The 14,229-nt window shown below is 50.5% G+C and overlaps 1 protein-coding gene and 1 long non-coding RNA gene across 2 annotated transcripts in view; both read right to left on the bottom strand.

Annotated features, from left to right (window-relative positions):
• Positions 1-239, bottom strand: part of skia (v-ski avian sarcoma viral oncogene homolog a) — a 54,464-nt gene extending 54,225 nt beyond the window's left edge. Inside the window, exon 1 of the mRNA XM_042343694.1 lies at positions 8-239. Within this exon, the coding sequence (XP_042199628.1) occupies positions 8-192 (185 nt within the window). The 5' untranslated portion in view covers positions 193-239. The remainder of the gene's footprint in view (positions 1-7) is intronic.
• Positions 240-763: 524 nt separating this feature from the next.
• LOC121850710 lies at positions 764-1,645 on the bottom strand. Its single transcript, XR_006085718.1, has 2 exons — positions 1,471-1,645; positions 764-1,127 (listed from the first exon to the last, which is right to left on the bottom strand). It is a non-coding gene; the product is annotated as an uncharacterized LOC121850710 (long non-coding RNA).
• Between the last annotated feature and the right edge of the window lie 12,584 nt (positions 1,646-14,229).

Genomic DNA, 14,229 nt, shown 5'->3' with positions numbered 1-14,229 from the left:
CTGCTGCTGGACCGGGAGGTGCAGGAGGGGCTCCTCCTTGCCGACCCCCTCCTTCTTGTACATCATCTGTGCCCAGCGAGCCGAGAAGGCCGCCGGCCCCCCCAGGGAGCTCATGCTGCTCAGGTGGAACTGCTTCAGCGTCTGCTGAAGCCCCGGGTGCGGCTGGTAACCAGCCCTCGGTACCGTCTCCATACTCCTCTCTCCTCTCCCCCCCACCCCCCCCTCTCTCTCTCTCTCCTCTCCCCCCCACCCACCCACTCCCTTCTTTCCTCTCCTCTCCCCTCCCTCCCTCCCCCCTTACACACACCCTCACACACACACACAACTCCCTCTCCACCACAACCACCAGCTCCTTCTTTCTCTCTCTCTCTCTCTCACTCACTCACTCACTCCCCCTTTCCTCCTCTCTCACTCTCCCCCTTTCCCCCCTCTCCTTCTCCCCTCCAACTAACACCCCCCCCTCTCTCTCTCACCTCCCCCCCCCCCCACACACACAAAGCTCTCACACACACACACACACGCGACCCCTTCTCTTTCTTCCTCTCCCCCCCCCCCACCACCACCACAAAATCTCTCTCTCACACACACACAGAACAGTACTCAACCCTCTCAGTCACAGCCTCTCTCAGCCCCAGAAACAACAGCAGCTCAAAGCCAAGTCACTGGGACTCTTAAGAAGAACATCACCCCCCACACCCCCCCCCCCCCGCCCCAACAAAAAAAAATAGACGTCTGTCTTGTCTTTCTCTTTTCTTCTGTCTCTTTCTCTCTCTCTCTCTCTCTCCCAGTCTCGGGGGCTTTTTTTTTCAGTCTCCTCTCTTGTCGTCGCCTTCGTTATCCATCCACCGACCCAGACACGTCAAGTCCTTGTTTTTAAAATCCTTCTCGATGCTGTCGGGCGTTAATTTTAAGTTGTATTTTCTTCTCGTCTTCTTCTCTCTTCTCTCTTCTCTCTCTCTTGTCTCTTCTCTCTGTGTGTGTCTGTGCGCGTCTCTGTCCGTCTTCCACCACTGGAAAAAAAATATTAACGCGCACCAACCAAACAAGCCCCAGGAGGCGTAGATAAGTTCTTCTGTCCTCTCCCCCCAAACACAGGACAAATCCTTCTTGAAGCTTATAGTCTTCCCCTTGAAATACACAGAGAGAGAGACAGAGATATATACACACACATATATCTATATATATTTATATGTATATATGTGCTTTAAAATCCCAAAGCGCAGACGTTTCACGGTGTAGATTCCAAGCGGTAACACACACACACACAGTAACTCTCTCTCACACACACTGTTACACACACACACACAGAGAGAGAGAGAGACAGAGAGAGAGAGAGACAGAGAGAGAGAGACGCTCTCCCCCTTTTCCTTCTCGTGTGTGTGTGTGTGTTAAAAAAAAAGAGGGATCAGTCCTCTCTGGACGGGCTGAGAGCCTCACGCACACCCATCCCATCCATCCGCACGTCCCGACCTTGTAGCTCAGACTGCCCTCTCGGTCTCTCCGCTCACAGGGCGTCCGTCCGGGTCAGACTCGGGCTCCGAGCCAACAAAGCTGCGTTGTAAAGTCTCCTCCCTCGGGGATTCTTCCAAGAGAACCGCCTCCTCCTCTCTCTCTCTCTCCTCTCTCTTTCTCTTTCTTTCTTTCTCTCTCTTATCTCTCTCTCTCGCTCTCTCTCTTGGCCACTGTCTCTCTCTCTTATTTCTTTCTTTCTCTCTCCTCTCTCTTTCTCTCTCCTCTCTCTCTCTCTCTTGGCCACTGTCTCTCTCTCTCTTATTTCTTTCTTTCTTTCTCTCTCCTCTCTCTCTCTCCTCTCTCTTTCTCTCTCTTTCTTTCTTTCTCTCTCTTATCTCTCTCTCTCTCTTGGCCACTGTCTCTCTCTCTCTTATTTCTTTCTTTCTTTCTCTCTCCTCTCTCTCTCTCCTCTCCTCTCTCTTTCTCTCTCTCTTTCTTTCTTTCTCTCTCTTATCTCTCTCTCTCTCTTGGCCACTGTCTCTCTCTCTCTTATTTCTTTCTTTCTCTCTCCTCTCTCTCTCTCTCTCTTTCTATCTGTTGTATCCACTCCCTCTCACTCACTCACCCACTCTCGAAGGAGTATTTTAAAGCCCCTTTCTCTCCTCTCCTCTCTCCCCCCCACACAGCCCACACTGCACACAAAACGCCCCCCTCCTCCTCCTCCTCCTCCTCGCACACTCACTCACTCACTCACTCACCTCCTTCCAAGTGCTGTGTACTGTACAGTCGGGTTTCTCTCCCCCCTCCTCTCTCTCTCCCCTCTCTCTGGTCTCTCAAAGTTCATTTGATTTCATTTATTCTCAGGATTAGTCACCTTCTCTCTCTCTCTCTCTCTGTGTGTCTCTCTCTCTCTCTTTCTCTCTCTCTCTCTGTGTTCAGACACAGAACACACTTCGTCTTTGTGTTTCACTTCTCCTCCACAACCGCTCTCTGTGGCACGCGGTCGGGAGGGTATTTTTTTCTCTCTCTCTCTCTCTCTTTCCCTCTCTCTTTCTCTCTCTCTCTCTGTGGATTTCGCTGTGGGTGGGGGGGGGGGGACTCTCTCCGTTACCAATCGACGAAAGGAAAGGATGAATGAAATCCTCGCTTGTGTGTTTTTTTTTAAAAAATCTTGGGCGTTTTGGGTCAATACCCACCTCTCTGATGATCTTTAATACCCCCTCTCCCCCTCTCATAAAAGTGGACTTTCTTAACAGAAAAAAAAAAGGATAATTCCTGCATTCGACACAGCACCTGCAACATTGAAGGCTGGCTGCCAAGTGTAGTGACTGTGCATTTAGTAGGGGAAACTGGGACAGACGATTTGCATACTGTTAAGTGCCCACAAGCACAGGTGACTCATTTTATGGGGGGGGACGAGGGAGATGGTCAGCCAGGACACCGGGCGAGAAACTCCCTTCTCTTTTCCAACAGCGCCGTGGGATGTCTTATCAGACACTCCCTTGGTATCTCGTCTCATCCAAAGGGATGTCACATCACCGGAGTGTCAGCCTGGACTGTGAGCTCAAGTCCCGACGTGGAGCTTGAACCCACAATATTGTGAAACTAGAGGCGAGAGCGCAACCGACCGACTGACACCTGACCAACATGTCCCGGGTATTCCGACTGTACTTCCAGTGCAAAACATTTTATGGCGGCGATGCTGGTACGTGTTAGCTCGCATTGCGATCGGTATCAGCCCCACGATTAGCTATCGAAGCGTTGCAAAACTCAACTGCATTGTTTGATCGAGACTTCCAGTTTCCACGCCCCACTACATAAACAGTCTGCTCGGAACTGGTCTGAGTAATGCTGGTTACGTTTTGAAGGCGGTTTATGGGTCCGCTTGCCTGCGATTCAAGACCAATTTGTTATCGCTTTAAAGGGTATTTATTCGTCCCGTGGTTACTCAGAACAGCACCGGACGCCCAAAATTCCACCTGGTCTTAGCCTGCGACACCGGTTCGTTCGTTTGGCCTTAACAATTCCAGATCACGCAGAGAGACTGGCTCCTCCAAAACCGGTTCTGTGTGGTCTTGGCTGACAATAATCATAATAATCTTTGCATTTGATATAGCACCTGAGGTCTTCGAGACATCTCAAAGCGCGTCACAGGCTATACTGTAAAGTGAATTCACTGTGTGTTTTGTGGGCGAAATGCGGCAACCAATTGTGCACAGCAGCGTCCCACAAACAATCGTGGATTTTTTAAAATATATTATCCCGGAAAAGCAATCCACCAATCGACTAACAACCGGGTTCCTTCTTACTGCTCGTTAAACAGAGGTGTGTGAGTAAGGAAACTTGTCTAAGGTTTCGCTCTGCCCAGGAATCAAACCTGAATCCTCTCACTTCCGAGGTGAGTCTTCTAACCACTACGCTACAGGACTCAACATCCCAAGGGTTAGAGTGGGGTCAGCCAAGGCAATTGCTCTTCACTGCTGGAATGTGTACGTCTAGACATAGACCCCAAGCCTGCCTTGCTCCAACGCTGATCATCTCACCATCGAGGTTTGGGTGTGAACAACATCTGGGGGCATCTGTGCAGTCATTTCTCCCTGCCCCACCACAGGAGAGGAACATAACCAGCCCCAAACCAAGTCAGTTACAAAGCGACCTGACCTGAATTCACAACAAGCAGCACCTAGACGTCCTGACATTGAGACTCGATGTGAATTGCCACCATTTGTCCCATAAAGTCATTAGCATGTGAATAGCCCTGTCTGCTGAGATAAAGGCATAGCCAACACCTGCCTATTGCCCCGTTGAGTGTTTTAAAGAGGTGTTAGTGGCAGCGGCACATGCAGACAAGCCCAACCTTCTATCAGCAAAGAAGTTCTCCAGCGCCTCAACCATCAGTGACCCAAACACACAGGAAAGGTCATGGGTTCAACACTTGGCCAAAGATGGGTGGGGTAAGAGTGCTACAATTGGCTTCATCGCTATCTGACTTGCTTTCAGCACATCCCACCCCCCCCACCGCCACCATTGGAGTTCCCTGACAACTCTTATCGTCTGGGCTCATGTGCAAATAATGGCCTCTTGACAGAGGTGCAACAAATCACAGCACCTCTCACTACAGGGGAACATCTCAACATGCTTTACAGAGGCTGGAGTGGGAGCCTGAGCTGGGGGGAGGCACGATTGGGGGGGAAAGGTGTTGAGTCCCTCCGCCTCACACCCTCCCTTGCCACTTTCAAGGCCCGTCTCAAGACCCTCCTTTTTGACCGCACCTTCGGTCACCTTCTTATAACTTCGAACCCTCCCTGCCCTCCACCCCCCTCTTGATCCCAAATCGTGTGCAACTCCTTGACTATCCAGCACCCTGGGACGTCCTCCTGACATGGAAGGCTCTATTACAAATGTAATTTGTTGTTGTTGTTGAAAGACAGGCCTGAGTTGGCTGAGCAGTGCAGTGGGGACGAGCAGGGGAGTGGGGTAGAAGAAGATCAGAGAGACGTCCATTCTATTGGAGGCAGGCAGGCTTCACACTGGGATTTGGCAACCAGGGCCAAGAGTTAGTCTCTCTGAGCTCCAGGCGCTGACAGGAAGAGGCACAAGTCACTGCTTGTTCCAGTCGTGTACAGCTGTGAGCTCGGTGGTTGTGGTTGGCTGGGAATGGACAGGTTGTGAGAAATTTCACCCCGAGGGGTGGCATGACTGGGTCCCATTCCGCTAACACAGTCAATGAGCTGATTCACAAAATGTCTGGTCCAAGGGTATGTCTGACCGGATATGTCTTATCCTTACATTTGATAGGTCGCCTTATCGCATCATCGAAACATCTCAAAACGCTTCACAGGATATACTTTAAGGGGATTGACTGTGTATTTTGTTGGAAAAACGCGGCAGCCAATTGCGCACAGCAATGTCCCACAAACAGCCGTGGATTGAGTGACCAATTTATTATTATTTTTCTGGAGGGATTTTTACCCCCCTGTGAAAGCGATCCACTAACAACTAACAACCGGGTTCCTACTTACTGCTGGGTAAACAGACGTACATTACGTGTGTGCAGTAAGAAAACTTACCTAAGGTTTCACACCACCCAGGAATTGAAACCGGTCCTTCCGCTCGCGAGTCGAGCGCACTAACCACTACACTATGGGTGGTGGGGCAGGGGACACGGTTGGTTTCCCCCCTGTGCCCCTCCCTCTAACCTAGTGAAACTGAGGTCAGTTGTAACGCGCGGCTGAGGTTGGCTCACACGGTACAGACCAGAATAAAACCCGAGACTATGTCAGACTGTATGACTCAGCGCCACTTCCTCTTCACACCCACTGAGCCGTTAACCTTCACGTTTCATTAGAAAAAAACAATTTTATATAAAAAAATCAAGCCGGTCGTCATGTGATATAAACATAGACGGCCTAGCCTCGAAACCCCGTAGCACTTTATTTGAAACCATTCCGGACACATTCAATATTCAATCGCAACAACAGCAACAACAAAACCCTTGCACTTATCTGGAGTTATACTGTTATTGTCACATGAGAGTTCACAACAGAATGGGGCCGGCCTCACCCAGAGGTGCCGTCGAGCAAGATGGGAAAGAAGGGTGTTCAGCAAAGGAAGGTCAAGGAGACAGGTTTATACAGTTTGGAAGTGGAGGTATTTTGAGGGGGGAGCACAGGAGGGCTCAGCTGACAATGGTGCAGACCAGAGCAAAACCTGAGACCGCTCAACATTTTGTGAACACGTGGGCATGATCACACAGTCTGACTGACCTGAGTCAAACTGCCCCCCCCCACCCCCTCCACAACTGTCAACCGCTCTGGGACGCTACCTTGCATGATGGGCTGCTATCTAAATGCAAGTTGTTGTTGTTGATATCGGAGAGGATGGGCAGTAATTAGACCCGACGCAGGGCCAACCGGTCGGTGTTCGCAACCGACAGAGATCTGACGTTTAATCCCTTTGCACAGAGAGCAAAGAGAGAAGATGTGGAGTGGAGTAAGAAAGATAGATAGAGAGAAAGAGAGGAAGGAAGGAGGGAGAGAGGGAGGGAGGGAAGGAAGGAAAGAAAGAACTTCGAATTATTGGACAAAACTTTTGAAAGTTTGACGGATTTTGGGAACCATTGGGGAGCAGTGTGAGAGAAACAGATCAGAGGTCAAAGAGATAGGTTTCCTGAGAGTGTTTTGAAGGCGGTGGAGAGAAGGGTAAGAGTTCCAGACCACAACATCGCTAACATTTCACTGCTGAAATCTTTATCTATATATTTTCTTATCTCTATTTTGTTTTTTAACTTTCCTATTATTCTAGAACACAAGATATATAAAACAAAATAGCTTTACTTGCTATTTCTCCTTTCCTTTTCCACCCAATTTTACTAGAAGATAATCTTCTTTGGGTGGTGGGGTGGGTGGGGTGGGGGGGGGGAGGGGGTTAGTTAGCGACTTCGAGTTAATTTGATCCATTTCGGGAATCAATATGAAATTTTAACCGCTGCCCCACCTCTGCTCTGCTCTCCTCGCACTTTGCTCTACAAACACAAGAAGCGTGTTTGATGTGGCTGAGGTGACAGTGCAGTCAGCGTGTTGCTATTACTCAGCCTGTGCCCTTTCTCGTGTGAAGATGTCTGGCTTCTAAATATGGCCCAGGAAAGGAAGTGAGGAATGTGTTTCACTTGCTGACTGTTGCCCCCGACCCACCCAATAATCAGACATGTGGTTTTCCTCTTTACCAGAACACAGTCAGCGTGGCTCAGTCGGTATCGCTCTAACGTCTGAGTCAGAAGGTTGTGGGTTCAAGCCCTCATTTAGGTGGGACTTTGAACTTACATAGTCTAAGGCTGATGCACCAATTCAGTGTCAGTGGCTTGGAACACTGTGTTGTCAGAGGTCAGATACTAAACCCCCTCATCTGTGCCCTGTTCTAGCGGCGCTATTCAAAAAGAGAAGGGAGTTTCTCTCTCACGGTGCCCTGGCTGGCTGACAGGCAATCTCCCAAATAATAAAAAAAAACTCGCATTTGATACAGTGCCTTGTCACGTCCTCGAGATGTCTCAAAGCGCTTCACAGGATTCATCGTGAAGTGGAGTGACTGAGTGTGTTTTGCTGGTGAAACGCCCACATGAAGCGGTTTGGAGATGTTTTGATAGTTTTAGACGCTCTAAAAACACCATTTTTTTGCGTCTCCTTGTGTAAACCTCAATGGTTTAGGCTGCTCTGAGGGTGGGGGTGAGGAGGAACACGAGACAAATGGAGCCTTGAGTTGGCTTGTTAGCACTGATCACTGGCTGATGTCTTGGAAACATGCTCAGCTGATACAGGAAGTGTTTCAGCTCATGTTTCCTTCCCTCTTACAGGCAGACTATCCCACACTGTGAGCGCCCCCCCCGTGCCTCCGGCTCCTCCAAGCCCCAATAGCCCAACCTCCCGGGGTTTCAGACGGAGCCAAAACCCAGCCTGCTAACACCACGGGTTAGCCAGTACACGCCCACCATACAGAGCCACGAGGCTTGTCAAAACATCCCCACTGACACCCCAAGCTGTGAAACCCCACTGTCTGGAGTCTAGACAAAAGTCTTCACACCATTGGGGGAGGGGGGGGGGCAGGGGGAAGAGTGCTGTAATTAGTGTCCACAGCTTGTCTTGAGTGTTGTTTTCTCTCTAAAGATGAGTGAAGGAGTGACTCTGGTTTACATGGCAATGTACAGAAACTTAAGCAATGTTTTAAACTGTAACAAGAATCGTGGAGGGATAGGGATAGGGGCCTAACATTGGTGCCCTTGTAATGCCAACGTCAAAAATGTCTCCGATTTCTGTGAGGTACTTTACAGTGAGTGTTGTGGTGGCTGTGTGTCTTGTAGGCGAACACGTGCGGCAGCCAGTTTGCATACAGCGACAGACGTCCCACGTCGGCGGGATGGGGGTGGGGGTGGGGATGGGGATGGTCACCCAGGACGTCGAGAGAAACTCCCGTCTCTTTTCCAATAACACCACGGGATTGTTAACGTCCGTCTGAACAGGGCACGGACTTTATATCTGGGTTTACACCTACGTTTCATCCAAAGGATGGTGTCTCTTCACCCGCACCCCACCCAACACTGCACTGGAACGGCAGCCTAGATTGTGAGCTCAAAGTAGTGGTGGTTGGGGGGGGGGGGAAACTGGGGCTCGAACCCACAATTTCTAAGCAATCAATTGAGTTTATAACGATGAATGAGTAGCCTCATCCTAAAACCTGACAAGTCGATTAACATTAAACGGTATTATTTCCTTTGAATTAAAAACGGGAGGGGGGAGAGAAAAATAAAATAAAAAAGCTCTTTACCAGCCGTAGCAATTTTGATGGCTCGAGAGAAAAAAAGCAGGAGGGGAAGGGAAACAGAAAATATTTTGTTATATGGGAAGGGAACCAAGTCCCCGTCCCCCCCCCCCCCCCCCCCCCACCTCTCCCACCACCCCATTTTCTGGCCATTCTTAAGCAGAAGTCACCAATAAAGCATTTAAAATGAAACACTGTGTGTGTGTGTGCGTATATGTGTGTGTTAAATTGCTCCCCCCCCCTCTCGCCTCCTTCAACGCACGTCTCAAGACCCTCCTCTTCGACCGCATATTTAGTCACCTCCTACCCCTACCTCCACCCCCGCTGATCCCAACCCGCCCCCCCCCCCCCCCCCCGTTCGGGTCCAAATCCCTGACCGTCCAGCGCTTTGGGACGTCCTCCCCGACGTGAAAGGCGCTCTACAACTGTAATTTGTTGTGTGTGTATCTGTGTGTGTGTGTGCGCGCGTGTGGGGTGGGGGTGGGGGTGGGGGGGGGTTTGGTGAAACACATTAGAACAGGCGACAGATCGGCGATGGTGGTTGGAAGGGTGGGAGGAGAGGAAATCAGTGTAATTTTAATGTGTGTGCAAAAAAAAAAGAAAAGTCCGCTTGTAGGATGGAGTTGGACAGGAAAGGCAAAGAGCCAGGCAGTCCTGCCAGCTGTGGGGTCGGCGGGGAGGAGAAACCAAATCTCGCAGCTCACACGCTTCTCAACTGTTGAACCGAATGAAAAAAAAACAGATGTTTTGTACTTTTTTTTTTCGCTGGGCTGAACTTTCGCGACTTCCACCCACTCATTAGCTCGGCAATTTGCATTTTCTGACTTGTGCAAAGGGAGGGAGGGAGATGGAGAGTGAGTGAATGTGTGTGAGAAAGAGAGGGGGAGTGAGAGAGAGAGAGAGAGGGTGGGAAAGAGAGAGAGAGAGAGAGGGGGGGAAGGAGAGGGAATAAGAAAAAGACGAGTGAAAGGAGGAGGAGAGAAGAAGAGTGTGTGTAAGCAGAAGGATAAATGAGAGAGAGAAGGGCGAGAGAGAGGGAGGAAGAGAATTGTGTTGAGAGGGAGCGAATAAGAAAGAAAAAGGGAGGAAGAGAGAGAAAAGGAGGGGGGAGGAATTTGTGAGAAAAGGAATGGGGGGAGAGAAAGAGGGAGAAAGCAGGGGAGAGTGAAAAGGAGAGGGAGTGAGAAAGTCTGATCCACAAAGGAAAGAAGAATTTGCTTTTCATTTATTCTGCACAGAGTCAGTGGCGTGGGTGATGCTGTGCGCTTTATCTGATTGCTTTTGCTTGATGACAGTGAGACAGATAGTCCTGGTAGTCAAAACATGTCTACCGATAATTACAGCAAATACCACATGCAGCCCAACCCTAAACTCTAGTTATGTCTAGGATATATATATATATATATATATGTGGCTGTCTGTCTGTCTGTGTGTGCGCTGCTGCTATTGCTGCAGAAAAAATGTGGCTGACACATTTGCGGCAAGGTTGTTTCTGAAATACACACAAACTTGTGAAATACACAAATTTCATCTGTTTCTTCATCGTCACCCCCACCTCGTTCCCCCCCCCCCCCCTCCCCAGCACAGGGCGGAGGGAGGTTTCACGCCCGGGAGACCGGGCTGTTTTTTATTCACTGGGTCGGTAGTGAAGGGTCAAAAGCGACCCTGATGGGATGAGAGGTGGTCGAAATTGCCCTGAGGAGCGGGGTGGGGGGGGGGGTTTGAGGGGCGATTTGAGCGTCTGACACACGCGTAAACCCATCACCGTACTTCGGAGTATCCAAACCCGACTGAGAATTCCCTGCATCCCACCTACACGTGGACATTCCGGAGACCGATCATTGCAATGGAATGCGCGATCTCTCCCTGGAGGGACACATCCTTCTTACCTAATTCCGGAAAGTATTAGGTGCAGGTTGGCAAGAGCCAAAGGCTTGGGGTGAGCTGCTGGAGTCTAACCAGCTAAAACCGCATAGCGTGCCATCAATATCTCCATCTGGCAAGCTTTCCTCCTGCTTGTCTCAGCTGGGATCAACCCACACGTTAGGGCTTTGGTTTGTAGGGTTAACAGTAGCTGAGTGAGAGGATTTGCTGCCCCCAGTGATTGGTCTGCCCCCCCCCCCACCGTCCGTCCCCCACCATGGTTGGGAAAGGGGGGGAAGAGAGACCGTTAGGAATTAGGGAGAAGCCATTGGACATGGCTTTAAGATCATCACTGATATAAGGAAGGGGGTTGGGGGGGGGGGGGTGGGTGGGGTGGGAAAAGAGGTGAGGTGGTGGGGGAGGGAAGATAGTTCCACAAGTTGCTGGCCGCTTGCCCAGGTTTTGCTTTTTTCACGTGTGAACCTGAGAGAGAGAGTTTCGGGATATTTCACAACCCCAAGCCTGGACCTGTCTTGTCCTGACTCTCCCCAACACCCATCCCACGGCTTGATCAGAAGAAGTGCTTGGGAGCAGGGAACCGGGACAAATTCTTATCTTCTCACCACTTAATCCAGAGGGCACTGAGCCTCCGCCCTGCCCCATCTCCGAGTGCTGCCCCCCCCCTACCACACCCCCCCCCACACACACACGTAGCCATCTTCTGGGCTGTGTGGCTCAGTACTCAGAGACTGGGGGGAGGGGGGGGGCTTTAATAAATAATAATCCTTGCGTTTGATACAGTGCCTTTGATGTCAGGAGTTGGGAGTTGGTGGAGAGGAGGGAGGGAGTGTCAGAGGTTAGAAAAGGCGGGGGGACATGAAGGCACAGTTAAAGAGATAGCGAGGCAGAGGGATTTAGCGAGAGGGCGGGTGGGGCCGGCGATGGTAGGGGAAGCGGAGTGTCTGAAAACCTTCTCAGAGACGAGACAAAAACTGGCAAATTCAGGTGGCTTGGTACAGCGACCACAATGAGCTGTCTCTGTGCTGTGGGAAACCAGAAGAGAGGAAGCTGGTGTCTGATGCTGGTTTGCTCTGTCGCACCACTGTTTGTGTGTGTGTGTGACTGACTGTCGAACCAAGGAGCTCGCGACACTGTGTTACAGAGATATTTCGCTCCTGCGCATCATACAGAGATATCACATCCCTCTCCCGCAACTTGTGTATATATAGCGCCCTCACGCAGGGGAGAGTGCCGGGGGGCCGCGTGACGGTGGCGGAGCACTACGTTGAGCCGGGGAGAGGTTGACCGTAGGTAGGCACGCTCGCAGAGGAAGGTCTTCAGGCTCGACCTGATGATGGGGAAGGAGCGGGCACGGCGGAGGAATAAAGGAAGAGCGTTACAGGGCTTCGGGATGTAGCGGCTGAAAGCTGATGGTGGAACGGAGGGCACAAGGCACAAGCAGGAAGCCCTAGCCAGTCGAGCGGAGGCAGTGGGTAGTGGCCAGGGCACCCCTGTATATGTATTACAGAGGCAATACGCTGCTGTATATAAGCCAGTGTTAGAGGAGGCAGTGGGTAGTGGCCAGGGCACCCCTGTATATGTATTACAGAGGCAATACGCTGCTGTATATAAGCCAGTGTTAGAGTATAACTCTCCTTTGCGTGCTCTATCACACTATTTCCTTTGTCCATTGTATGGGTTTCGTTAGCAAAACCACCAGGGGTTAAGGCAGTACCAGAGGGCTGATCCAACACAAGCTAATGTCCTGCTGAGCTGTGGGGGGGTGGGTGGGTGGGGGGGTGGGAGAGCTCGGATCATCCGCTAAGGTGCAATCAGCAAAAGACAAATGTCGTGTTTTTGGCAGCCAAGATAACCAGTTTGGAGAGTTCAAGGTCAACAAAAAACAGCTACCGTCACATCAAGATGAGATAACATGACCAGCAACTGAACCCCACATGTCTTCTCGCAAAACTCATTCGAATCATTTGGGCACGTGCTGTCACATCAACGACGGCAACGACTTGCATTTACACGGCATCCCCGCACGCAGAGTAGCGTGTTCATCCGAAGGACGGCACCTCCGACAATGCAACACACCCCCAGCACTGCATTGGAGTGTCAGCTTAAACGTAATTCCACGTCTTGAACCAACAATCTTCTGACTCAGAGGCAGGTGCACTACCTCCGAGCCATGCCGACACACCGACATTTGGCAATGGAATACCATACGCAAACAGTTTACATTTACGGAGCACCTTTCATATTGTGAACTTATCTCTTAAGTGCTGGAGGCGAGAGACAGAGATAGCACATTAGGTTATACTCACTCACTCTGTATCCTGTCTGTCAATCCTCCAGATAAATTGGCTCCTTGCTTTGTGGCTGTTTGTGAGCTCTCGCTTTGCACAAAATGGCCTCCATGTCTGCCTACAAGAAACCCCCAACAGTCACTACACTTGACAACAGAGAGCTGCGAAGCGCTTCGAGACATTACTATGTTACAGGCCGATATCAGTCTATGTATAACTCCATCCATGGCCGTTTGTGGAACACTGCCGTGCGCAATTGGTTGCCACATTTCGCCCACAAAACATACCGTCAATTCACTTTACGGCATATTCTGTGAAGCTCTTTGAAACGTCTCGAAGACGCCTTATCAAACGAAAGGATTATTATCATGATGAGTAAACCCGAACTGACCGGCTGCCACCAATTGCCTACAAAATACCCAGTCACTGCGCTTCGCAGTTTTAAAAAAAAAAAATTTTGTGGTTTTGTGGAAAACAAAAGGCAAACCAAATCTGTAATCCCTGATGTCGAACACAAACTTTTTTTTGGTACAAGTTGGAAACCAAAGAGCCCGGATTCGAAAAGATCTGTTTTGTCTGGGACAGTTGTAGGGGCTGCGATCAATTAACCTTTACTTCCTGGAGCCATAGCGCCCTCACTAGGGAACATTAACGCAGCAGCACACTTTCCAATTTCAATACCTGTGAAGCAATCCCACTTTCCTTGGCAGCCCCTATATCTGTAACAAATCCCCTTTCGCTTGTTGGTTTGCCGTCCCTGCGAGTGTCAGCTCGGCTCAGTCGGTAACGCTCTCAACACCCGGCCCCGCCGGAGTCCGTGGGCGTCGAGGCCCAGCGTTAAGACGTGAGCTCGCAGTCACAACAGCGAGAGGAGCGCCGTGCTTTTTTTGTTTGGCTTTGTGTGAAGACGGGAGGGGAAGTTTGCGCAAGTTTGCGGTATTTCTTAACTGGATTGCTTGAGAAATCCGCTGTCGGGCAGGGAGATTTCAGGTTCCGAGGAAGGTTGAGACGCGATGTCATGTCAAGGGTTTGACCCAGGTTCCCTCTGACGGAGGTGTTAAAGACCTCCCCCCCCCCCCCCCCCCGAAGAATCGGTGGTTCTTCACCTCATGGCTCTTTGCGGGGACATGGCTATGCGCACTAATAGGCTGCTGCATTCACCAATAAAGCCACAGTCACTACACTTTCTTGCAAAGCACTGTGAGACGTCCCTCCTGACGCGAAACATAATGATTATTATCCCCTAAGAAGGAGCGGGGGTGGGGACATTTCCCACAAAAACATAGAGTCTGAG

The sequence above is a fragment of the Callorhinchus milii genome, unplaced genomic scaffold (genome assembly GCF_018977255.1).
Source record: "Callorhinchus milii isolate IMCB2004 unplaced genomic scaffold, IMCB_Cmil_1.0 Scaffold24, whole genome shotgun sequence".
NCBI lineage: Eukaryota > Metazoa > Chordata > Chondrichthyes > Chimaeriformes > Callorhinchidae > Callorhinchus > Callorhinchus milii.
This window is presented reverse-complemented; position numbering and strand designations above follow the sequence as displayed.